The sequence below is a fragment of the Podarcis liolepis genome (genome assembly GCF_965112155.1).
Source record: "Podarcis liolepis genome assembly, chromosome: 4".
Taxonomy (NCBI): Eukaryota; Metazoa; Chordata; class Lepidosauria; order Squamata; family Lacertidae; genus Podarcis; species Podarcis liolepis.
The window spans coordinates 86,568,149-86,591,859 of record NC_139558.1 but is presented as its reverse complement, the minus strand read 5'-3'; the positions used below and the strand labels follow the sequence as shown (position 1 = coordinate 86,591,859).

The window sequence follows — 23,711 nt, the reverse complement described above, 5'->3', positions numbered from 1 at the left end:
ACCCCCTGAGTTTAGGATCGCACCGGCGCTTGGGGCAGGATGGCTTGAAAAAGTTGGGTTTGCTCCCAAGAAACAAGCCAGGAACGAAACGAGGCTTTATTTCAGCCGGACCAGACCCCCAGTTTGGCACCCTTCCTTGCACATTTGCGTACACACACAGGCTGGGAGCCCCAATGGTGTCCCTCTGGAGGCTTCATCTGGGGCAAACCCCCCGGCCAAATGTAGCTTCGGCTTCCTAGGATTGCACTGTTACGACTGCAGCCTGCTATACAGCAGGGATAGTGCAGTTGGTAGAGCACAAGAGTTTTAAATCTGAGGGTTGTTGGGCAATGCAGAAACCTTGTGGTCCCTTCCCCCTCTGCAATTCTATGATTCCTTGGTATCCTGAGAACTGAGGGTGAGGAGGAGGATTGCAGCTTTGTAGCATGTTTGTATGTTTTAAGGATCCCCTTGTGAATCCAGGCTTCTAGGCACTTGAATGCTGGGATACTATCTGGTATGCCTCTTACAAGTCTGCCACTCTGCCCTGCCAGGGCTCCTGTGCTTTTATAACAGCTGGGTGGATGACTGACAAGTGGAAATTTGTCAGAGGAAGTTTTTCCTCCCTTACTACTTTTTCAGCTGAATTGAACCTGGAAACTGGCGGAGTCAGGCCGGAATCGATGTAATACACTCAGGCTTTCTGATTCCTATCAATAATCTGGTTGCTGAATTCTGCACTAGCTGTAGTTTCTGGACTTTCACCAAAGGCAGCCCCACATGTAATGCACTGCAGTAATATAAGAGAGAGATTAGATTACAGCAATAAAACATCCAAGTATACCACAGTATGTGATGTATGATCCAGTTACTTAACATACTAGAGAAATGGGTGTGCAGAACTCTGCCTGAGTAGGTGCTAATCCTTTGTGGATAGATAGACTGAGGCCGTGTGCATTCTCATTTAGGATTTTATAGGAGGCCTACAAATTCCACTGAAATTAATGGAGCTTAGACTGTAGTGCTGCAGTGCTTAGACTGTACACTTATTTTAATCTGTTTCCACTGTTTTTATTGCATACGTATAAGCTGAGGTGGACAGAAGGAAGTTGGCCACGGCTACCTTCAGGTGGATCACCTGTTGCATACTGTTTGTTGGAATTCTTATAAAGAATGCTGAACTAGATGGTCAGATCCAGCAAAACAAGCCAAATTCTTAAGCAAAAAGACTTGCACCTTTGTTTTTTTTTAAAAGGAGGAAAAAATAGCCGATTGCAGATCATGGGAAAGACCTCTGCTTAAAACTCTGAAGACTGGGCTAGGTAGACAAATAATCTTCCCTGGTATAAAGTAGCTGCATTGACACAAATTAGCTGCAGTTTAATTGATAAGTGATCTTAAGTATTCATGGTTACATTCCAAAGCATTGGAAAATGATTGGGATTTTAGCAAAACAAAAAAGCAAGTTACAAACCTGAAGTGAGTCTTCCCATATGCTGTACAAAACACTCAGGCAACATACTACTGATTCTTGTATATAATGTAGAGCAGTGGTCCCCAAACTGCTCTGTGAAGCATCTCCAGTGCTCTGTGAAGAGATTGGAAAGAACAATGCACATACATGCCTTTGGCATAAGAGCAACAGTAGTGCTCTGTGACAAATTTCCCTCCAGAGAAGTGCTCTGCGACTAAAGTTTGGGAACCGCTGATATAGAGTATGAGCAAGAAGCACATCACTATACTTGTAATTTACGTGTACTAAAATTTTAGTGGCTTATAAATACTACCACTTAGGTTAAGAAGTTTTCTTCTTTAGACTATATAAATATTTGTGTTTCTTGATTGTATAGGTTGAAGCTGGCAGTTCAGAAGACAGAATGCTGGTATTCTTCAAACTACGACCAGATATAATCACAGAAGAGAACCTTCATAGCAATATTCTTGTATCATCTATGCTAGATTCTCCTATAAATATGCTTTATCAGGCAGTACGGCAGGTATTTGCACCTGTATTGTTGAGGGTGAGTAATGCAATATTCAACTTATTTCAATACACATGCAGGTTTGTTTGTTTGTTTGCTGCTATTTTACTATGGTCTGGTTCACACTTCACATTAAACCATAGTGGGTTTTTAAAATGCTTTAATGTGAATGTGTTGATGTTCCTGAATATCTCCTCCACTACTCCTGCTACACTGGGGATGAAACAAATCAGGCTTTATGTGCAAACCAATGCTTGTGCTTTATTTCCTTTAAACAAACCACATTTGGGAATCCAAGGTTTGCTCTTGGCCTCCTGACTCTGGTTGGTTTGAAGAAATCAAACCCTGAGTTCTCCTTTGCACATAATGTGAAGTCAGCATCTAGTTTACTTCTTCCCTGACATAGCAAGAGGAACAGAAGAGTGGCTTGGAAACTCTTGAGTAATGTGCAGAACAGCACTCTGGGTGATGCCTTAACCCCTGGCAGGATGGATGTTTGCAAGAGAGCTTGTCTCTCCCATCCCTCCACTCCTAAGGGCCAGTAAAGTTCTGCCCCAGGACCTTTACAAACCCTCCAGCTCCACCACAAGATCATGGAGAGTTTTTATGCAAGGACAAGAAGTTTGTGTTTTGTTTGGGAGCGGACAGGGTAGAGCTGATAGGACCAAGATGAGATGGTGGAAGATCAGAGAGGACAAGGGTGCATTCATTAAGTCAAGATACGACTAGGGCATAAACCAAAGTTTTTCCTGCATAGATAGAGGATGAGGCCATATTTTTGCAGTGTTGTAAAGAGGAAAGTGGTGCAACCTTGCAACAAATAATGGGAACAAAGGAGGGAGAGGCAGAGCTTTTACCTGTTCAGCATGGTGATATTGTTAAATTAAATTAAAATACTCAAGAAGAAGGGGATGAGGGAAGATTAGAAGTTTAGTCTTGAGCTTGAGATGACAATGTAGCATCCAAATGGAAGTGTCACAGAGGCAGAGATGATGGAGATGATGAGAGAAAGGTCTGGGGTAGACAGGTTGAACTGTATGATGTGTATATGTGGTACACAAAGCCATGATTTTATGAGCTCACCTCTGAAGAGTGTGTAGTGAGAAAAGCAGAATAAAATCCTGGGGGACTTTACTAGAGGGAGGGAAAGCAGAAGAAGAGTTTCACACTATGGAAACATAAACAATTAGGTAGGAAGAGAATCATTGGAAGAAAGAATCACTGAGACTTAGTCTTAGGGTATAGAGGTAGCCAAGAAAAGGTAAGAGACCAAACATGTATCAAGGACAGCAGACAGTTGCAGAGAGAGAGAGAGAGAGAGAGAGAGAGAGAGAGAGAGAGAACTGGGCAGTGAGGAGGTCATCAATTATTTTTCAAAAGATGGTTTCATTGCAGGAGACAGCAGCTGTATTGGAGGGAATGGAAAGTGAAGTTAGAGAAACAAAGGAATATAGGGGACTGCCTTACTGTGTCATATTGTTGCTCTATGTAGCTCAATATGGCCTGTACCAAGGGGGGGCTGCAGCCCTCCAGATGTTGGACCACAGGTCCCATCATCCCTAACAATTGGCCATACTTTCTGGGGCCAATGGAATTGGAGTTTGACAACATCTGGAGAGCCTCAGGTTTTCATCCCATAGCTAAACTCGCTGACTGTGGCTTTCAGCTTTTCAGCTTTTGAATCTTACCCAGCCCTGTCCAAAGAACCCAAATCTTTTGAATGCAAAGCCTGGACTCTACCACAGAGCCATGGCCCCATAGTCTGTAGCCAGTGGGAATGCTCAAGTTTGGAGGGAAACAACAGAAGGGAGAGAGGGTGTGGTGAAGAGGAGGGATAATGGTATGGCAGACGGCAACTATGAGATGGGATGGGTAAAAGAGAGTACATGGGGGAATCAGATGAGGACCACAGAGAAGGCAACTTATTAAGGGAGATCAGGATGGAGTAGAAGCGGAAAGAGTTGAGGGAGGTGTTGGATAAGGGATGGTTTTAGTGTGAAAATTTTGTCACCTGAAATTCTTATTACAGGATGAGAAATGGAGTAGAGAATTTGATCCCAAGCTTCAGAATCTTTTACGAGAGTTAGAGGCTGGTTTAGGTGCTGTTCTGAGGAGAACAGATCCTGCTTACGCAGGAGCCAAATACCGGGAAGATGATGTTCAAGGTACGTGTTTTGACTTTGGTTAGTTGTTTTTAGTTACTGTTGTTTGCTAATGTTTTCAAGGTTTTAAAAAATATTTATGGTTGCCTAGAACTTTTTTAATGTTATACCCTGCCCTGGTATCAGTACCAATGAAGAGTGGGGCTTTAGGTTTTTTTAAAAAATAAAAAAATTCACGAGGCACTTATTTACAGACAGTGGAATGTAAATTAGAAATGAATCTGTAATTTGTGTGATACAGCAACCTGCCATTCCAAGTGTCACTTGTAAATGTATCCCCTTGATATCAAAGTTCCCTAGACTTTGAAATAAGCAAATTGAGAATTATGATGTAAGGCTTCAATGCTAGTTAATTCTGAGTCATTCTTCACATTGTATATTTCCATATGAATATATTTTAATTCAGTGTTGAACTGCATTGCAGAGTATAAATTTACTGAGATTTAACAGAAGTTGATTAAATCCCGTAGCATATCTTCAGTCTGTTTCATATACATTAATAGACACAACTCTGAATGTTGTATTTGCCGGATTTATTTTTTTACAGCAATACTTTGTCCAAATGACGAGTTTCAGTTCTGGACAGAGCGTGCTCAACGTGGAAGCAAGTCATCTAGCAAGGAGAGAGCCTCACATTTTAAAGAATTATTTGAAGTCATTGCATATGTGTGTAACTTTTATTTATTCAGTGATGTTCTATATAAAACCTGCCCCAGTCTAGCACAATAGTCGCAGCCAACAGCTCCACATGCATGCTTGATTACTATTCCCAGCTTTGAGAGATTGAAACCCTCTTTGCAACTTCAGGGATTTGGCTTCACTGGAGTGTAGTCTTTGCTTGGAAGCATAGTTCAGTGATTTCTTGAAACCGCAAAGAAGGGTTTGAAGGATTGGGTACTCTGCCCATTTGGAATTTGCCCATTTGAATGTTTTTGCTCTCTACAGAAATCAGCAGGTACTCTCAAATGTTTGAGCTTGTTGTTATCTGGCTCCATTTCAAATATTTAGGAATAACGTGGGGCAGCACATGCCCTGTGGCACCCAGTGACAGCCCTGAGATAGTTGAGAATGTGCATTCATTCATAAACGTTTGGTTGATTGAGCTGTGTTCGTGAAATGTGGTGGCTGGTGAAGTGGCATGCTGGGAGGAAAGTGGTTACCATTGATAAGCAGCATCTGTGTGGGAGGGGCTCCTGATTCCTTACCTGAAATGTTGTGAAACAGAGGCATGGGCATGCTAGGTTAGCATTGCCAGCACACAGCTCATAAATGACCAGACAAAGCTATTCAGCTGTTGCTGTCTTGCAGTACTGTCTGGTAAGGGCATTGGGAATCCCCTCCTCTTCTGCCACCTCTTCGTTCACTGCCAGTCACTAGTTGCCATTGTTTCTTAATGTAAGCTGCTTCAGACAATGCATTTGAAAAAATGAGCTAGAAATAATTTCAAGAAAATAAAATACATTTGCATGTAACTGTATAAAAAACAATATTTTCACAAAAACGAGCAGGGTTGTCAGTTCTTGTTGTATTAGGATTTTACTGTGTGTCATACCTTCAAAGATGCAAGTCAGCTTTCACTAATCTAATGACCTCCACATGTTGATCGACCACAACTCTGGTCAGCCCCAGCGATTGGGTTGGCTGGAGCTGATGGGAGTTATGGTCCAGCAGTATCTGGAGGGCACTAGGTTGGCAAAGGCTGGCGTTAAGTAGTGAGTAAATATCACAAAGAATTAACAATCAAAATGGCAAAATCCCAAAGCATTTGCAGTCAATTTTTTTACACACTATTTTCATCAAAATATTCATAGGTTAAGTCCCGTGTAGATTGTAGCCCTGTTCTTTAGGTAGAAAGTTATGTTTTTAAAATATGCATTGTATCTCTAGGATTATTACAATTTGGACAGCTTATCTTTATTTGAAGTTGTGGATTTAGTCGAGACTACACGGGATACTGTAGATGATGTATGGAGACAGCCGGAACATGAACCTTTTCCTCAGCCACGCATGCAAAATCTTTTGGATGTCATAGGTAAAGTTGTTTGTAGAGAAACTCAATTGTGATGAGCAGATGCTTAAAATATAGGTTGTTGCTCTTTGAGGAATTTCTAGCATTTTGTTTTAGTACTTATGTGCTTCTCTAGAAGTGCGTGGAGAAGTGCCTGAAAAGGGAAGGTAATATGGAATAAAATTATCTGAACCCACGTCACTCCTCTTCCTAATGTATTCTGCTCAGTATGAGATTTCAAGTTGTCTCCAGTGTGTTGCAGATTTGCATGGACTGGACACAGATGCTCTGTGCCTTTTAGGGAATCAGATTTATTAAATGAGGATACTGGGTATTTGGCAGTTTTGTGTGAACATACCCATAGTCTGCTGAGCCAATGTTAAATATAACATGAAAATCTGGGGGTTAGCGTTATTCCTCAACCCTTACAAGGATCTTACTGGCTCCTCTATATGTAACCTGTGTGCTGACATGGCTGCTGCTCAGAGCTTTCGAGGTAAATCTTATTTGGGTCTGCCTAGATGTGCCCCTGAATCAGATAAAGACATCTCTAGTTGACCCTTCTGCACAAGTCATTGAACAGTCTGTAATGATGCTTGATGCTCCTCATGTCAAGTCAAAATCCAGCTAAGATACAATTCTAGTCTGCAACATGGATTGGCGACTATTATCTCTGTACCTTTTGTGGTATTGCTCTGCCCGAACAATCTTCTTCACTGTGTTGGTGAATGCAGATTTGGAACAAATATTTCTGTTGAAAATTTTAAAAAAGATAAAGTAGTAAACATGATTATAGGGAATTGCAGCTATGGCAGGTTTGCCAATTTAGTGGGGGCGACATTGATTGGGTTGGACTTTGGGGTGGGGTAGTTTTTAGATAATCTTGTACTGGTAGTCAGTTATTAAGTAAAGTATCTGTGTTGTCCCTTGACTGATGGAGGCTGCATATTACATCCAATTATACGAAGTATTTGACTCAGTGGTATTAAATTTTTTGTGATAGCTGCTTGATACTGACAGCATAAAGGTGCCATGTTCTGAGCTGAATTATTACACCTGTCTAGTATGTTAAGAAGAAAGGTCTAAAGCCATAAGTAGTGATGGGGAACATTTCTTTCAGCTAGAGAAGGTACAGTGCTTGTAAGTAATTTTGCACTATCTGTATGTGATTTCAGCTGGCTCTCTTGGAAGATTTGTTCAGAAGAAACTAGGAACATTAAATCTATGGGAAGATTCCTTCCACATTGTGAAAGAAAATCTAAAGGCTGGCATCATGATTTGTGAACAATGGGTAGCAGCCTGTGATCACCTTACTGGGCAGCTTTGGCAGCGTTATACCCCACATGTATGGCAAGATGAGAAATACGTTCCTGAAATGCTAGGGAAGCTTGGTAAACGACTTGAAGAGGTATCAGTTTGCTTTATTTTCTCTTTTAGGGTGAGGGGGAAGAGTTGAAGCTTTTAAACATAATGCATTCTATTGGGGAGGGCCCATAGCTTAATGATAGAGCAAAGTTCAGTCCCATGCATCTTGGAGCAGGTTCTAATAAAGACTTATGTTTGAGCATCAAGCAACTTGATGAATGATGAGATCGGTGAGTTGCATCTCTATTTTTGCAAAAAGCTGCTGCAGGGGACCTTATTCAGACTGGAACCCTGATGCTGAAGGGTGGGGGTGGAGAGAAACACTTTTTTAAACCCTTTCCATGTTTGAGTTTCTCTAAAGGGGGCAGTAGAAACTTCATATTTGGGGTGATTATCATCAATAAATCAAGGTGGTGCTGTGAGGAGGAAAAGGTTAATCCTTTCCAGCACTGTTGCAATATTTAAGCAGGTAAGGGAGATAATCATGGATGCTGATTGGATCTCTAGTGCGGCTGCGAGACCAAGCTGCTGTTGGTCAAAACAGACAATATTGGGTTAATAACATCAATGATCTGTCTCAGTATAAAGGAGCTTCATATGGTCAATTCCTAGGATTTTTTTGGGGTCAAAACTGTATTATTGAGAGTTCTATTCTCTTATGGAATTCCCATTAAAAAGTTTACTCCTGGCCTCAGTGATGTGTTGTTGTATTTATTACTTCAGATAATGCAACATTAATTATAATAAATTATTCTAATTATAGATATGATCACAAATCTAAATGTTAATATGATAATGGGTTAATGTAATTTTCACTAGATTGAATGCTTTGTTGATAATTTTTAAGGGAAGGTTTTAAAATGCTCTTTTATTGCCTCTAGGATTTGTTGCATGCAGTTTTGTTAGTTGATAGCCTGCTGCAGGTGAGGGGTTCATATATATAGTTAAAACATTCCTTTTCTCGTATAGGTGCTAACTATTAGAACGCTTCATGAGAAACTTACATATTTTCTGCCAACTGGTGAACAGCAAGCACTGCACCTTGCCCAGGTCTTTGAGCCCTTTGCCGGTTTGAATCCTGTGCACTATAATCCTTATACAGAGGTATTCACACTTACATCTTATTGTTACACCCCCTTTAGATTGTATTTGATAGTTTTGATGAAAATGTCCCCAACTAAATGGGTGTTCTTTTCCCCTAGCCTTTATGGAAAGCAGCAGTATGCCAGTATGAAAGGATTATTTCTCCTGCAGAACAAAAAATAGCAAGCAAATTGAAAACATTTATTTCAGAAATTCAAGACAGTCCACAACAGGTATTTTAAAAAACAACAAAAAAAAAATGGCATAACTAGGCATTTAAAGAAATACCTGCTAGAAATAATGGATGCTTCAAGCTTCTGGATTAGGGGGTGGCGGCTGACCTTTTTTGCCTTGTGGGCCACATTGAAAGTCAGCCACCTCTCTTGAGTGCTGCGTGGCAGTAGTGGGGAAGCACAGCAAACATATATGCATGCCTGTACACACAAACAGAGGGGACGCGGGTGGTGCTGTGGGTTAAACCACAGAGCCTAGGACTTGCCGATCAGAAGGTCGGTGGTTTGAATCCCTGCAATGGGGTGAGCTCCCGTTGCTCGGTCCCTGCTCCTGCCAACCTAGCAGTTCGAAAGCACGTCAAAGTGCAAGTAGATAAATAGGTACCGCTCCGGCCGGAAGGTAAACAGTGTTTCTGTGCGCTGCTCTGGTTCGCCAGAAGCGGCTTAGTCATGCTGGCCACATGACCTGGAAGCTGTACGCCGGCTCCCTCGGCCAATAAAGCGAGATGAGCGCCGCAACCCCAGAGTCGGCCACGACTGGACCTAACGGTCAAGGGTCCCTTTACTTTTGTCTTTACACACAGATACCTGACAATGAAGAGGCAATATTTTCTCCCTCATTGTACTGCTGGGATAGGAGGAGAGGGACTTTTCCTCCCAGCCCAGCTCTGTGATGAAGAGCAAATCCCCTCCCTTATTTACAAAGGCACCTCTCCTGCCCCCTGGGACTGTGCACTTGCTAGGTCTTAGCATACAGGAAGACATGTTCCTGTCTGTGCTTGGTGCCACTTGAGAGGGAGAAGAGAAGCTTTTGCAAGTAAGTGAGGACAAGAACTGGTTCTGGGAGGGCTGCCAGACCATTGGAAGTGAATTCACAGGCTGCATGTGGGCTGCACATACATCACCCCTGCTCTAGATAAACCATTCCCTGGTTTTATTTAGGGGCTCACTAATTAGCTACAAGGCTGAAGTATGTATTGAAAAGTCAAGCTGCTATGTTGGGTGTGTTCACCATTCTCTGGGTGTTGGGTGGGAAGCCTCCAGATCAGTCATGGGTTATGGTCTCCACTACCAATTAAAAATATAATAGTTAATGGACACCAGTCCATGATGATCCATTGCATTTGGTTTAGTAGCAATTTTTTTAATGTATATTTCTAGCTTCTTCAAGCATTTCAGAAATACAAGGAGTTAGTAAGACGCCCAAGCATTAGCAAAGAATTGATTTTAGAAAGAGAAACTTTGCTGGCGAAACTACAGGACTCGGTCAAAGGTAAGAAATGCAATTGTTACTTTTGAAAATATGCATTGAAATAGTGTAAGGTTTGGTTGTTCATAATGTATCACGTTTGTTTTTCAATTGAGATAAATCTTATTGCATGTTTCATGATGTAACCCACACTGAAATCTGCTTGGAGATGAAGAGTAGATTTAAAAGGTTAAGAGTGAAAGATCACATGGTGAGAAAATCAGGATTGAAATTTTATGAAAAGAATGCATATTCATACTTAAATCTTGCAGTTTAACAAATTCAGCAGAAGCTAGGACATACCAGTATAGAACTTTATCAAAATGTTAGTTAAACTCAAGCCTTTTTAAGCTGGGCACAAGGAGAAGAAGTTCAGTGATTCTAGAGCTGTCAGTAATATTCACTAACAATTTGCTTTTTACTGTTATACAGATTATCAAACAGATTTTGAGGCACGATGCCATGGTACTCCTGGTGAAGCATCAGGACCACTTGCTGGCAAAAATCTTTCTGAAGTTGTGAATAATATTGTTTGGGTGCGCCAGCTAGAATTAAAGGTACCAGTTAAAATAATTAAGCTGATTAAATAAATACATAGAAATTCACAATAACATAAAAACACAAAAACACCTAATTCAACTCAGTATTTGGCACTAAATATCACCACTGTAACCAGAGAATCAAAGAGCCAGTACCAAGGATCGTGAAATACCTGTGTGTGTGTGTGTGTGTGTGTGTGTGTATATATATATATATTTGCTTTCGTAGATTTTCACGGGTACAGGAATGCAGGTTTTGGTGTCTTCGGGTGTCTTCCCGTGTAAGAGTTGGGGTGTCTAGGCGACGTTTCGACGAGGTCTCACTCGTCATCTTCAGGCTGGTGCTTTCGGCTTCTTGTTACTGGAACAGAGCAGGATCTCAGTGTTTGAGTTCCTATAAATACTGTTGAGGGGGTGTGGTGTATAGCCTCCAACGTTCTGGGCAGAGAGGAAGTTCCCAGGTTAGTGTGCCTTTTCTTCTTTTGTTCCTTAATTACTTGAGGGATATCTTGAGTGATTTCTTGAGTGATATTCTGAGTACCACTTAGGTGGGTCATTAAGTGTGGATTAGTTGCTAAAGCTTTCGTGTCTTGACCTCTTGAGCTTGTGAAGAGTTTTTCTGAGAAGATGGCTGTACTGCACTTAGTTGTGCTCTGGCTTTTGCACCAACCAAAAAATAGCCAATATCCTCAGAAACCCCAAAGATAAAATCCAGTTGGAAAACCAAGGGGTCTATGAAATACCCTGCAAAGTCTGCCCAGCCACGTACATTGGACAAACAAACAGACGAATAAATGCACGTATCGCAGAACACAAGAATGCCGTCAAAAAAGAAGAAAAAACTTCCTCTCTTTTCCAACACATGAAAGAAACAGGACACGAAATTAATTTTGCAGATTCCAAATTGCTCTTTAACATGGAACATCACCACAAGAGAATAATCATGGAAGCCATCGAGATAGAGAAACACCCTCACAACATGAACAAGCGTGACGACACGTCCCGCCTGCCAGACATCTGGAAATTAGCCCTCCCCACAAAAACCGACACCAGAACCAGAGGCACACAGAACGCCATCACCAATCAACCACACCAGACCCAAACCCAGACCCTCTCCACAGATAAATTACAGACACCATCCAGTAGCCAAACCATAGTGGCACCTCCGGATGCTGCACCCCCCTGCAATCCCTACACAGATCTGGCTGGCACAGGGCACAAAACCACAGCTCGCCCCTATACACGAAGCCAAGCCAGAGCACAACTAAGTGCAGTACAGCCATCTTCTCAGAAAAACTCTTCACAAGCTCAAGAGGTCAAGACACGAAAGCTTTAGCAACTAATCCACACTTAATGACCCACCTAAGTGGTACTCAGAATATCACTCAAGAAATCACTCAAGATATCCCTCAAGTAATTAAGGAACAAAAGAAGAAAAGGCACACTAACCTGGGAACTTCCTCTCTGCCCAGAACGTTGGAGGCTATACACCACACCCCCTCAACAGTATTTATAGGAACTCAAACACTGAGATCCTGCTCTGTTCCAGTAACAAGAAGCCGAAAGCACCAGCCTGAAGATGACGAGTGAGACCTCGTCGAAACGTCGCCTAGACACCCCAACTCTTACACGGGAAGACACCCGAAGACACCAAAACCTGCATATATATATATATATATATATATATATATATATATATATATACACATTGGACTACCAAGCAAAACACATCGGACTACCAAGCAAAACACATCGGACTACCAAGCAAAACTATCAAATCTACTCCAAGACCCTACCTACCAACCTATAAAAACAGATCCCACCACCTATCTGGAAAAAACCACCAAATCCAAAATAAAAGCCTCTCCTATCAGTGAAGAAATCCAGCTAAGAATCATCCCCAGAGAAAAATCATCCAGATGCCCCAAACTCTACGGTCTCCCCAAGATACACAAAGAAGGAACACCACTCAGACCAATAGTCAGCTCCATAGGCTCACCTCTACAAAATCTCGCTAAATTTCTCGCTAAGCAACTTCAGCCCTATGCAGAATCCATCGCTTCACACGTTACTAACTCCTTCCAGTTCATAGAAACAATAAAGAAGCAAAACCTACATCCCGATGACCTACTTGTGAGCTTCGATGTTGTATCTCTCTTCACACAAGTGCCCATTAATGAAGCCTTGACAGCCATTCAAAACAAATACAATCCCCCCGAATACATCCTGGACCTGACCAACCACTGCCTAACCAACACGTACTTCATCCACAATGGACAAAGATACAAACAGATAGAAGGAGCACCTATGGGATCACCCCTCTCACCGGTCATCGCAAATTTGTACATGGAACACTTTGAAACCAATGCTTTAGACAAGTCAGAACACAAACCCAAACTTTGGCTCAGATATGTTGACGACACCTTTGTAATTTGGCCACACGGGAAAGAAAAACTAGATAGCTTCCTCACACATCTCAACAGCCTACACCCCAAAATACAATTCACTATGGAAATAGAAGCCAACAACCAGCTTCCCTTCCTTGACGTCCTAATCTACAAAAAACCTGATGGCTCCCTAGGACACACTATCTACCGGGAAAAAACACACACCAACCGCTACTTACATGCACAATCACACCACCACCCTGCACAAATAAACTCCGTAGCCAAGACTCTCATCTCCAGAACCAAACGCCTGGCTGACAAAGACCACTTGACAACTGAGTTACAGAATCTCTCAAATGTGTTAATCGCCAATGGATACCAGCAAAACAGGGTTACGAAGCTAATCCAAAAAGAAACACCCCCCAAAAACCAAGACACAGAAGAAAACAATGGCATGGCCCTCCTTCCTTATATCAAGGGCACTACAGATAAAATTAGCAAAATCCTCCATAAACACAATATCAAAACAGCCTTTTGCACCAACCAAAAAATAGCCAATATCCTCAGAAACCCCAAAGATAAAATCCAGTTGGAAAACCAAGGGGTCTATGAAATACCCTGCAAAGTCTGCCCAGCCACGTACATTGGACAAACAAACAGACGAATAAATGCACGTATCGCAGAACACAAGAATGCCGTCAAAAAAGAAGAAAAAACTTCCTCTCTTTTCCAACACATGAAAGAAACAGGACACGAAATTAATTTTGCAGATTCCAAATTGCTCTTTAACATGGAACATCACCACAAGAGAATAATCATGGAAGCCATCGAGATAGAGAAACACCCTCACAACATGAACAAGCGTGACGACACGTCCCGCCTGCCAGACATCTGGAAATTAGCCCTCCCCACAAAAACCGACACCAGAACCAGAGGCACACAGAACGCCATCACCAATCAACCACACCAGACCCAAACCCAGACCCTCTCCACAGATAAATTACAGACACCATCCAGTAGCCAAACCATAGTAGCACCTCCGGATGCTGCACCCCCCTGCAATCCCTACACAGATCTGGCTGGCACAGGGCACAAAACCACAGCTCGCCCCTATACACGAAGCCAAGCCAGAGCACAACTAAGTGCAGTACAGCCATCTTCTCAGAAAAACTCTTCACAAGCTCAAGAGGTCAAGACACGAAAGCTTTAGCAACTAATCCACACTTAATGACCCACCTAAGTGGTACTCAGAATATCACTCAAGAAATCACTCAAGATATCCCTCAAGTAATTAAGGAACAAAAGAAGAAAAGGCACACTAACCTGGGAACTTCCTCTCTGCCCAGAACGTTGGAGGCTATACACCACACCCCCTCAACAGTATTTATAGGAACTCAAACACTGAGATCCTGCTCTGTTCCAGTAACAAGAAGCCGAAAGCACCAGCCTGAAGATGACGAGTGAGACCTCGTCGAAACGTCGCCTAGACACCCCAACTCTTACACGGGAAGACACCCAAAGACACCAAAACCTGCATATATAAGTGCAGTACAGCCATCTTCCCAGAAAAACTCTTCACAAATTCAAGAGGTCAAGACACGAAGGCTTTAGCAACTAATCCACACCTAATGACCCACCTAAGTGGTACTCAGAATATCACTCAAGAAATCACTCAAGATATCCCTCAAGTAATTAAGGAACAAAAGAAGAAAAGAACACTAGCCTGGGAACTTCCCCTCTGCCCAGAACTTTTGAGGCAATACACCACACCCCTCTACAGTATTTATAGGAACTCAAACACTGAGATCCCGCTCTGTTCCAGTAACAAGAAGCCGAAAGCACCAGCCTGAAGATGACGAGTGAGACCTCGTCGAAACGTCGCCTAGACACCCCAACTTTTACACGGGAAGACACCCGAGAACACCAAAACCTGCATATATATATATATATATATATATGTTTTCGTAGATTTTCACGGGTACAGGAATGCAGGTTTTGGTGTCCTCGGGTGTCTTCCCGTGTAAAAGTTGGGGTGTCTAGGCGACGTTTCGACGAGGTCTCACTCGTCATCTTCAGGCTGGTGCTTTCGGCTTCTTGTTACTGGAACAGAGCGGGATCTCAGTGTTTGAGTTCCTATAAATACTGTAGAGGGGTGTGGTGTATTGTGGTGTGGTGTACTGTAGAGGGGTGTGGTGTATTGTGGTGTATCACTCAAGAAATCACTCAAGATATCCCTCAAGTAATTAAGGAACAAAAGAAGAAAAGAACACTAGCCTGGGAACTTCCCCTCTGCCCAGAACTTTTGAGGCAATACACCACACCCCTCTACAGTATTTATAGGAACTCAAACACTGAGATCCCGCTCTGTTCCAGTAACAAGAAGCCGAAAGCACCAGCCTGAAGATGACGAGTGAGACCTCGTCGAAACGTCGCCTAGACACCCCAACTTTTACACGGGAAGACACCCGAGGACACCAAAACCTGCATATATATATATATATATATATATAATCTTAAATAGTCATCCAAAACACTCCATAGTTGCTGCCATCTTGATCCCTGTTAATCCAAGTAACAGGGAGAGTATTCCATAATGGAATAGGCTCTCCTCCACACCCCCATCAGATGGCATCTACAGGTTATTGTATGGTCAGGAGGGTCCAAATAGATTATTTTGTTCTTTTTTAAAAAACTGCTGTTGTGGGTTCCTCAGTACAATAAACTAATGCCAAAGTCCCCTTTTAAAAATTATGTATTTATTTTTACTGCTTGCTTCTCTAGGTACCCTGCTGAGATACAGTAGTACCAAAAATTATTTATTGTGGGCTTTCAATATTCATACACTTTTTTATTAAAAAAAAGATCTTTCTATATATATTTATGTACTAACCACTCCTGTGAGCCCCTTGCTGTGATTCTGTGATGCCCCCCTTTTTTGTGACCCATCGATTCACAAAATATGCACACTTCTTAAAATTGGCTACACTGACTTTTACATTGTGACATTCGTCTCCTGGAGGGTTGACCATGGGTCGGTGTGACCCTCTTACTGAAAATGGCTAGGTACTCCAGTGGTGGTTACATTATTTCAAGTCTCATATATAACACAATCTAGATTGTGCTCTGTGAGAGAAAATGTAGGTGCACAGCTCTCCACAAGTGTAAGGGAACCTGATAGTTTGAGCAGGTTTAGGCAGTCTGTAGTCTGATATTCTGAATAATAAATTATTGTCTACATGCTAAACTACATGCTAAACTTCCAATCTTTGAACATTCAAGGTAGATGATGCCATTAAGATCGCAGAGGCCCTTCTTTCAGACCTGTCTGGATTTCACAATTTCCGACGAACTGCAGATGATCTTCTAGAACATTTTAAAGTATATGAACAGGAACAATTTGATTATTGGTCCAGGGACATTCAGGCAGGGTTGTCAAACCCCAAGTCTGGTCTTTGGTAAGTGTAAAAAGAATTGCCTTCAGACTCTTCAATGCTGTGATTCTAAGAGCAACTCTAGAACCTGTAGTTAAGCATTTTAGTAGGATAAGGTTTGAGTCAAGCAGGTGCATTTTAAAAAAAGATCTAAAGCATCTCTCTAGAGGACTAAAGAACCCAGATCATGACGGCATTTACAGAACGATTTACAACTGTTGTGGGTGTCCATGCAAATTGCAGATGCGAAAACTAATTTTGCTTCTTGCTTCTCACTTCTTGTGCTTCTTGCATGAGGTTCTTCTTCTGAAATGAGCTATCAAGTTGTAGAGTAGGAAGTAATGGCTTAACAGGGGGAATGGCAATGTTGCTCAGCATTGAGAACAGTGCAATGACTCCATCTGTTTTGCTCATAGACCCTCCTCCGCCATGAGGAAGAGTTCACTCCAGTAGCTTGTTGTAGGGGACATTAAACTGAGGGAAACTTGCACTTCCTTGAATGTTCCTAGCAAAGAAAGGAGCAAAAAAGCAGTGTGGCTTCTGTTACTTCATTGAGGAGAGGGGTGAGCCTCCTTCAGTAGAAATGTGTGTGAAACACAAATGATGAGTGGATGCATTCCATTGCTTCCACTGAAAAAGCTGTAGCTGCTTTCACTGCTTTCCTCATTACGGGCTGCCTCTTTCACAGTGCTCTGAGTAGTGAGAGGAAGTGCAAGTTCTCACATAAATTCATTCTCACTCACCTGACTGCCTCTACCACCAGCTCCTCATGCAGGGGAGGGTTAACAGATGGCAGTTGCAGAGACGCTAGGTGAGATCCACAAAGGAGAAGAGGCTTCATTGCTTCTTCCATGCGTGGTAACCCTGCTCAACATGAGAGGGTTGGGATCCTAGTTGCTTTGTTGCATGTTAGAGAGAAATAAGGTGGGGGTGGTGATGTAGGCAGAGTAGGTGGACATCCATAAAGGGCTGCCAAAAAGCCAGGAAGCAGAATAGCCGCCTGCATTCTCAAGTGCCCATGTGAAATAAGGAAGCCACGACTGCGGCACATTCTTAATCCTTCCAACCAGAAGAGGAGGTAGCAGCGGTAAAAATGTTTGGCTTGTACAGTATATTTTATGCCTTTATTATAGCTGTGGCTTAGAATGGAAACAGCTGGCATAGGTGATAGCCAGTTCAGCCCCTACATTCCAGTTTATAGTGCAGACTATATTGCTACTGAAAAATAATGTCTAGTAATGGAAATGTTTTGGTTTAGCTTACAGGCCAGCAGTCCTGTTATGGAACTTGATCACTCTGATGGAGCATTAAAAATACATTATTCGGATCGCTTGGTGGTGCTCCTAAGAGAAGTGCGTCAGCTGTCTGCGCTTGGCTTTGTTATTCCTGCCAAAATACAGCAAACTTCAAGCACAGCACAAAAATTCTGCAAACAAGCAGTTATTCTCAAGCAGGTATGATACCACAAGCTAGAAGTTCTGACTCTACTGTGCACTGTCAATCTGAATGGATTGGTTCTATCTAGGATGGGTCTCATGATAAATTTACCTTGAGTATCTGCTTCTGTTAGAATATATTTTATGAGAGTACAGAGTAAGGAGTAAGTTCAGCCCCAAAAGGTGTTGAAATTGTATCTAGTTTTGAAACAAAGGGTATGGTGGAATTTGAACTAAACTTTGCACCCAAACATAGATGTGCTTGATGTAAATTACAGTAATATTTGTCAAATGGTGGTCCTCAGTGCTCACTGCATCCTCTGTTGCCCGCCCTTCCCGCTGGTAGTGCTGCAGCCTTTTGATTCCCTGAATGCTAAGTACATAGTCATGTGCGGGAGGTGGTTAGAGAGTGAGGCTGTAGCGTGGAAATTTGGAGGGATGAGAAGAAAAGAAAGACAGGAAACAGATGATGGAGAAATTAAATCAGAGAGAAATAATGGGAAGTGGAGGGAGAGGGCAAAAAGGATGGATGGACTGAGGAACAGGACAAGAGCCTGGGATTTCTGCTGTGCCTTCTGCTCCTGTCACACAAATTAGTGCTCCCTTTTACCCGCCTGGTCTTCTGTTGACTAATTCTGCAGCAACAGCTATCTGCTGTCTGTCAGAACATCCTGGTTTTGGGCAAGTGTGTGTGTGTGTGTGTGTGTGTGTGTGTGTGGCAAGGTGGGTGGGGAGAAAAGATGGAACAGAGTAAATGTGGTTGGGGGACAGGGAAGATTGCAGGGGAATGGTCTCTCTTCTTCAGAGAAAGGACCAGAGGAGGCACTGAAGGAAATTTGAGAGATAAAAGTTAATATTTAAAAATAAATAAAAATGAAGTGAGAACAGAGTGGAAGGGGATAAGAGAAGGAAGTTGTTATAGTAGGAAGAAGAATGTGAAAGACGCAGAGAGGATGGATGAAAGAGAACACCATGGAGATAGAAAGTTTGAAAACATCTTTTCTCCGAAGGTGATGAACACATGGTGTGATGGGTTATGCTGCCCTCTTGTAATGTTCAACCATTCACTGTAATGTTATAATGGACTCAAGTGATTTGGCTCTCCCTAGTGCAAGTAAATAAATTAAAAAGTCTGAGCATATCCTGGACACAGACAATTTTGAGGATTGTCTGACTGATTTTTATATGCAAGGCAAATGGCTTAGTAATAAATAGTGGCAGAATGTATGCTGGTGTCTTGTGATTGAGGCTAACATTTCAAGCACTTATTGTAGAGTATTAGCTGTAAATGTTTATCTAGTTTAGATATAGAAGCAATAAAGAAGTGGATATATATGTGGCCATTGTATCGGAGTCTCATGGTGTTTCAAGTTATTAGATTGACGTTGCAATCTTGTGCACACTTACCTTGGAGCAAGCCCCCTTGAATACAGTAAGACTTAACCTGTGGTTAAACATGCATATGCTTGCACTATGAGTTGCTTTTCTGTTTAAATGAAATGGAAACAATATTCTAAAGAATAGAGAAAAATACATTTAAATTTAGACGTGGTGCTTATGCATAACAGACTTCATATGCTTTGTGTTTATAGGTGGCACATTTTTACAACAGTATTGATCAGCAGATGATTCCAAGTCAGAAGCCAATGATGCTACAGTCTGCTTTAGCATTTGAACAGATAATTAAAGTAATATAATTTTTATTTTTCAATATTTTATTATTCACGGAAGCTGTCTTGTATATTTCCTGTTTTGTATATTTCCTGTGCTGTCTGTTATTGTTCAGCGTGTCTGATTACATCTCTTCTTGTCCATGGGTATTGATGGTTTGCATGAAATTTAAGAAGAAGTAGAGGAGGAAATAAATGCCTTTGTTGTAATAATCATGTTGTTTGAAACATACTTATTTGCACCAGTTTGTTTTCCTCTGAAAGCCATTGTTAGGGAAAGTGGACTTGAGCATCAGTTCTCCTTCACTGGAGCAAGTTATCCCAAAATGGATTTACCCCTACTTGCTCTATGTCAGTCACTACAAATATTTAAGCTTCTGTTAGTGGAGATCTTACTCGGTTTCCAGTCATGTCTGCTTTATTTACTGGGACTGCAATCCTATTCACATTTACCCATTGTCCTGGTGTTTTAAAACTCCTTTGGAGTTGACATGCTTGGTGATATTTTAATATCGATTATATGCCCCTTCCCTCCATAACTGCATGTTCATATATGCTATCCATCTATTATGGAGCCCTAGAGTTGAAACTATAAATGGCTCCTACTACAGTGTCAAGGCAGAACAGTGACATTGGTAAGGTGGTTGTTAGTGGAATTCATAAAGCTTTGAAACTGTAGCAGAATTGCAGTGGTAAAGGGGAAAACTTGTCAGTTTCATGTTTTCATTCATGTATGTCATGTGTATAGCCAGACTACAGCAGTATTATACTTACACAGCTTTGATCATCGTCTGTGCAGATAGCCCAGTTACAATTTCATGGTAAAAATGATAATCCCCTGTGTCTGTTTCTCCTCTTATTTCTCTGTGGAGCAGCAATTGCATTGGCACATGAGAGGACAGGGAATGTTTTTCTAGCAGCAACTAACAGGAACTCAATTGAGAGTAATTTTATTTGCCTTGAGCATTGGCAGCTCTCCCTTTTATGAACAAACAAGTAAATATTTCTACTTCTTCATTTGCATGCGCTTCCTTTCTTTGATAGCATTCGAAAGCAGAGGGACAGATAACATGGGATAATCCTAAAGAGCTTGAAGCATATATCAAGAAGCTTCAAATTGCAGCAGAACGGCTTGCTACTGAAAACAGAAAATTAAGGAAATGGCATACTAATTTCACAGAAAAGGTATGCTTGACTGGCATATATTAATTTGCTTTATTATTTCCTTCCACTTGATTGATGGCCACATTTAGTATGTTTTGAATTCTTCTCGATAGGTTGTTGGCCTCATGAACATAGATCTGCTTCGGCAACAGCAGCGCTGGAAAGATGGCTTGCAGGAACTCCGAGGGGTGTTTTCCAACCTTGAGTCCCAGGCATGGTTGCATTGTTACTTAACTGCCAGTACTATTTAAGCAAAAATAAATACACGTGTATTTATAGGTGAACGTGCGGAACTTTTTGTACAAAATGTTTGTTAAAAGTTCATCAAGAATATGGATACATTTGGAAATAGACTAGGTTCCTTGTTGAGGATCCTGTTTGCTTTGTGACTCACTGACTGGCCTGAACCAAGGCATTATCACACATAACTTTCCTTACTGTTCCTGGGAAGATTCAAAAACTAGATAAGCCAGAGGGATTAGTTCAACTCTCTGCTGTACTGTAAGATATACCATAGATACCAAATCCTCTTAGTTGCCGGGATAATCTTTTCTTGAAAAGGAAGGTGGTTTCTAGGCAGTTTTCTGAGTCAATTAGTTCTCATGGTGAACGGCTTCTATGGTTAGGACTTCTTAACCTTTGACTATGTTCTAATATTGTCAAATGATAGGGTTTCCTTGCACGTGACATGAAAGCATGGAGGCTGCACTGGAACCATCAATTGTATAAAGCTCTGGAGCATCAGTATCAAATGGGCTTGGAAGCACTCAATGAAAATTTACCAGAAATAAACATTGATCTAACTTACAAGTAAGTTTATTTCTTTCAGTTAGCAAAATCAACAACAATACGTACATTTCCATACCTACTAATATAGTAATTGCAACCTGGCTGGTCCATGGTATGTAATTCTAATCGCTAATGTATTTTAAAAACATTTTTTTCAGACAAGGAAGAATACAGTTTAAACCTCCTTTTGAAGAAGTACGAGCAAGATATTATAGAGAAATGAAGAGATTCATATCTATTCCAAACCAATTTAGGGGCGTGAGTGAAACCGATGAGGAGTGCATTTTTTCTGTCATGACTGAAAGAAACGCAAGTGGATTTCTCACCACTTTCAGTAAAGCGGAAGACTTGTTCCGAAGATTGGCAGAAGTTGCGGACCCATTTAAGGTGCAGAGATAGTTGCATTTGCTTCAAGGGCTTTTAAACATGGGCTTAGAAGCAGCTTAACCTTCATTTATATTCCATTCTGCTTAGTCAAGCACCTGAGTGCTTCTTCACTTCATGTTGCAATCACATTTGTTGCAGGTCATGTATTTATATTGCTTGCAATAAACACGTAAGGTATACTCAGATATACAGTGGTACCGCGGGTTATGTACCGTATTTTTCGCTCTATAACACGCACCCGACCATAACACGCACGTAGTTTTTAGAGGAGGAAAATCCGTAGGCATGCAACCTGTAGGCATTTCCTCCATAACACGCACAGACATTTCCCCTTACTTTCTAGGAGGAAAAAAGTGAGTGTTATGGTGCAAAAAATACGGTACTTAATTCATTCCGGAGGTCCGTTCTTAACCTGAAACTGTTCTTAACCTGAAGCAGCACTTTAGCTAATGGGGCCTTCTGCTGCCGCCGCGCTGCCGGAGCACAATTTTTGTTCTCATCCTGAAGCAAAGTTCTTAACCCGAGGTACTATTTCTGGGTTAGCGGAGTCTGTAACCTGAAGCGTATGTAACCTGAAGCGTATGTAACCTGAGGTACCACTGTAAGTTCCACTAAGATCAATGGGAGTTATTTGTAAATTTGCTTAGAACTGCAGCCTTTTGTTCTATATATCAAATATGAAATATAATAGTTGCTGTTCAAATTTTATGATTATTAGAGATGGAGTGCCCACAAATATTCAACAAATGTTTAGTAGGAGGTTCTTAGGTGTGGCTATGACATGCTAACCAGTCGGATTTGGCTGAAGCAGTGCAAATATGGTGTATAAAGGAACTTCTGTTATGAGCTTCAATCCCACAAGGCGCTTAATTTGAATGTCAGCACTTGTGAACTAGAGTTCTTTCAGAATTTTCTTTTGGATTAGCTGTCTGACCTTAAGTGTAGAGTTTTGGAGGAGGAATTTGAAAAGAAGCTGTGGGAATGTGGACATTGTTTCATGACCAGCTGCTTAAGAAACAGCTGGAACATATGAATCTCAGCTATTGTGTTTAAAATGATTAATTCACCAGAGGTGGCTTTAAGTATACACTGTGTGTGTAGACAGGCTGTAAGATTTCTGAAATGTCCAGATAGATGGTAGGACAGTGATCTGAGACTTTCAAACACAGAGACCTTTGGAGTCCTGCAGTTCGTTCTCATTTTTTTGGCCCCATGAATGCGTGGCCATTTAAATAAACAGTGTACCTCCTCTATCTAGCATGAGATGCCATCATGGACAGTGAAACTGCAGGGAGTGTATACCTACAGTTTCTGGTATGAAAAGATGGGATTGTGCTTTGATTTATGATGTCAAGGGTTCATGTAGGTAAGAACCGACTTCATCAGAGTCATTTGAGTCATGCTTTGTTTGCCTGTTTAGAAAATTAGCATTTTGTTTTTAAAAATATGTTGAGTATCTTACACAAAGGACCTTTCATCTTCTCTGTTATAAAAATATGGATGCTACGGCAAAGGAGTGGGTTATAATTGGACAAGTCGATATGGAAGCTCTGGTGGAGAATCATCTTTTCAATGAACAGGACTGGGAAAAAAATTTCAAAGCCCTAAAAGTGCGAGGAAAAGAAGTGGAGCGCCTTCCAAGGTATTGTACCCTGGAAGAACTATAAATGAGTAATAAGTTCCTGCATGTGTTAGTTTTGATAGCATGGACTGTATGAGCAAATTCATTTTATGCCTGAATAATCTGTCAGTGGAAACTGGGAGGTGGAGGAATCTCATTTGGGGTAATTTTTAGTGTGAGTGGATGTGGAACAGATCAAAGTTATTAGGCATACTCATGCAGGGAA

General features: G+C 41.5%; 1 protein-coding gene and 1 long non-coding RNA gene across 4 annotated transcripts in view; one reads left to right on the top strand and one right to left on the bottom strand.

The window, feature by feature from the left end:
* DYNC2H1 (dynein cytoplasmic 2 heavy chain 1) overlaps positions 1 to 23,711 on the top strand; it is a 164,829-nt gene that overhangs the window by 701 nt on the left and 140,417 nt on the right. For all 3 annotated transcript variants that reach the window (XM_083499074.1, XM_083499072.1, XM_083499073.1), the window contains 17 exons: positions 1,830 to 2,000; positions 3,991 to 4,126; positions 4,671 to 4,789; positions 6,011 to 6,155; positions 7,307 to 7,539; positions 8,466 to 8,600; positions 8,699 to 8,812; positions 9,974 to 10,085; positions 10,494 to 10,618; positions 16,267 to 16,442; positions 17,677 to 17,872; positions 19,447 to 19,542; positions 20,569 to 20,709; positions 20,802 to 20,900; positions 21,359 to 21,498; positions 21,636 to 21,864; positions 23,379 to 23,506. In XM_083499074.1, coding sequence (XP_083355200.1) covers positions 1,830 to 2,000; positions 3,991 to 4,126; positions 4,671 to 4,789; positions 6,011 to 6,155; positions 7,307 to 7,539; positions 8,466 to 8,600; positions 8,699 to 8,812; positions 9,974 to 10,085; positions 10,494 to 10,618; positions 16,267 to 16,442; positions 17,677 to 17,872; positions 19,447 to 19,542; positions 20,569 to 20,709; positions 20,802 to 20,900; positions 21,359 to 21,498; positions 21,636 to 21,864; positions 23,379 to 23,506 — 2,495 coding nt within the window. The remainder of the gene's footprint in view (positions 1 to 1,829; positions 2,001 to 3,990; positions 4,127 to 4,670; positions 4,790 to 6,010; positions 6,156 to 7,306; positions 7,540 to 8,465; positions 8,601 to 8,698; positions 8,813 to 9,973; positions 10,086 to 10,493; positions 10,619 to 16,266; positions 16,443 to 17,676; positions 17,873 to 19,446; positions 19,543 to 20,568; positions 20,710 to 20,801; positions 20,901 to 21,358; positions 21,499 to 21,635; positions 21,865 to 23,378; positions 23,507 to 23,711) is intronic.
* LOC310705459 overlaps positions 1 to 23,711 on the bottom strand; it is a 73,770-nt gene that overhangs the window by 25,693 nt on the left and 24,366 nt on the right. The gene's annotated exons all lie outside the window — the stretch shown is intronic.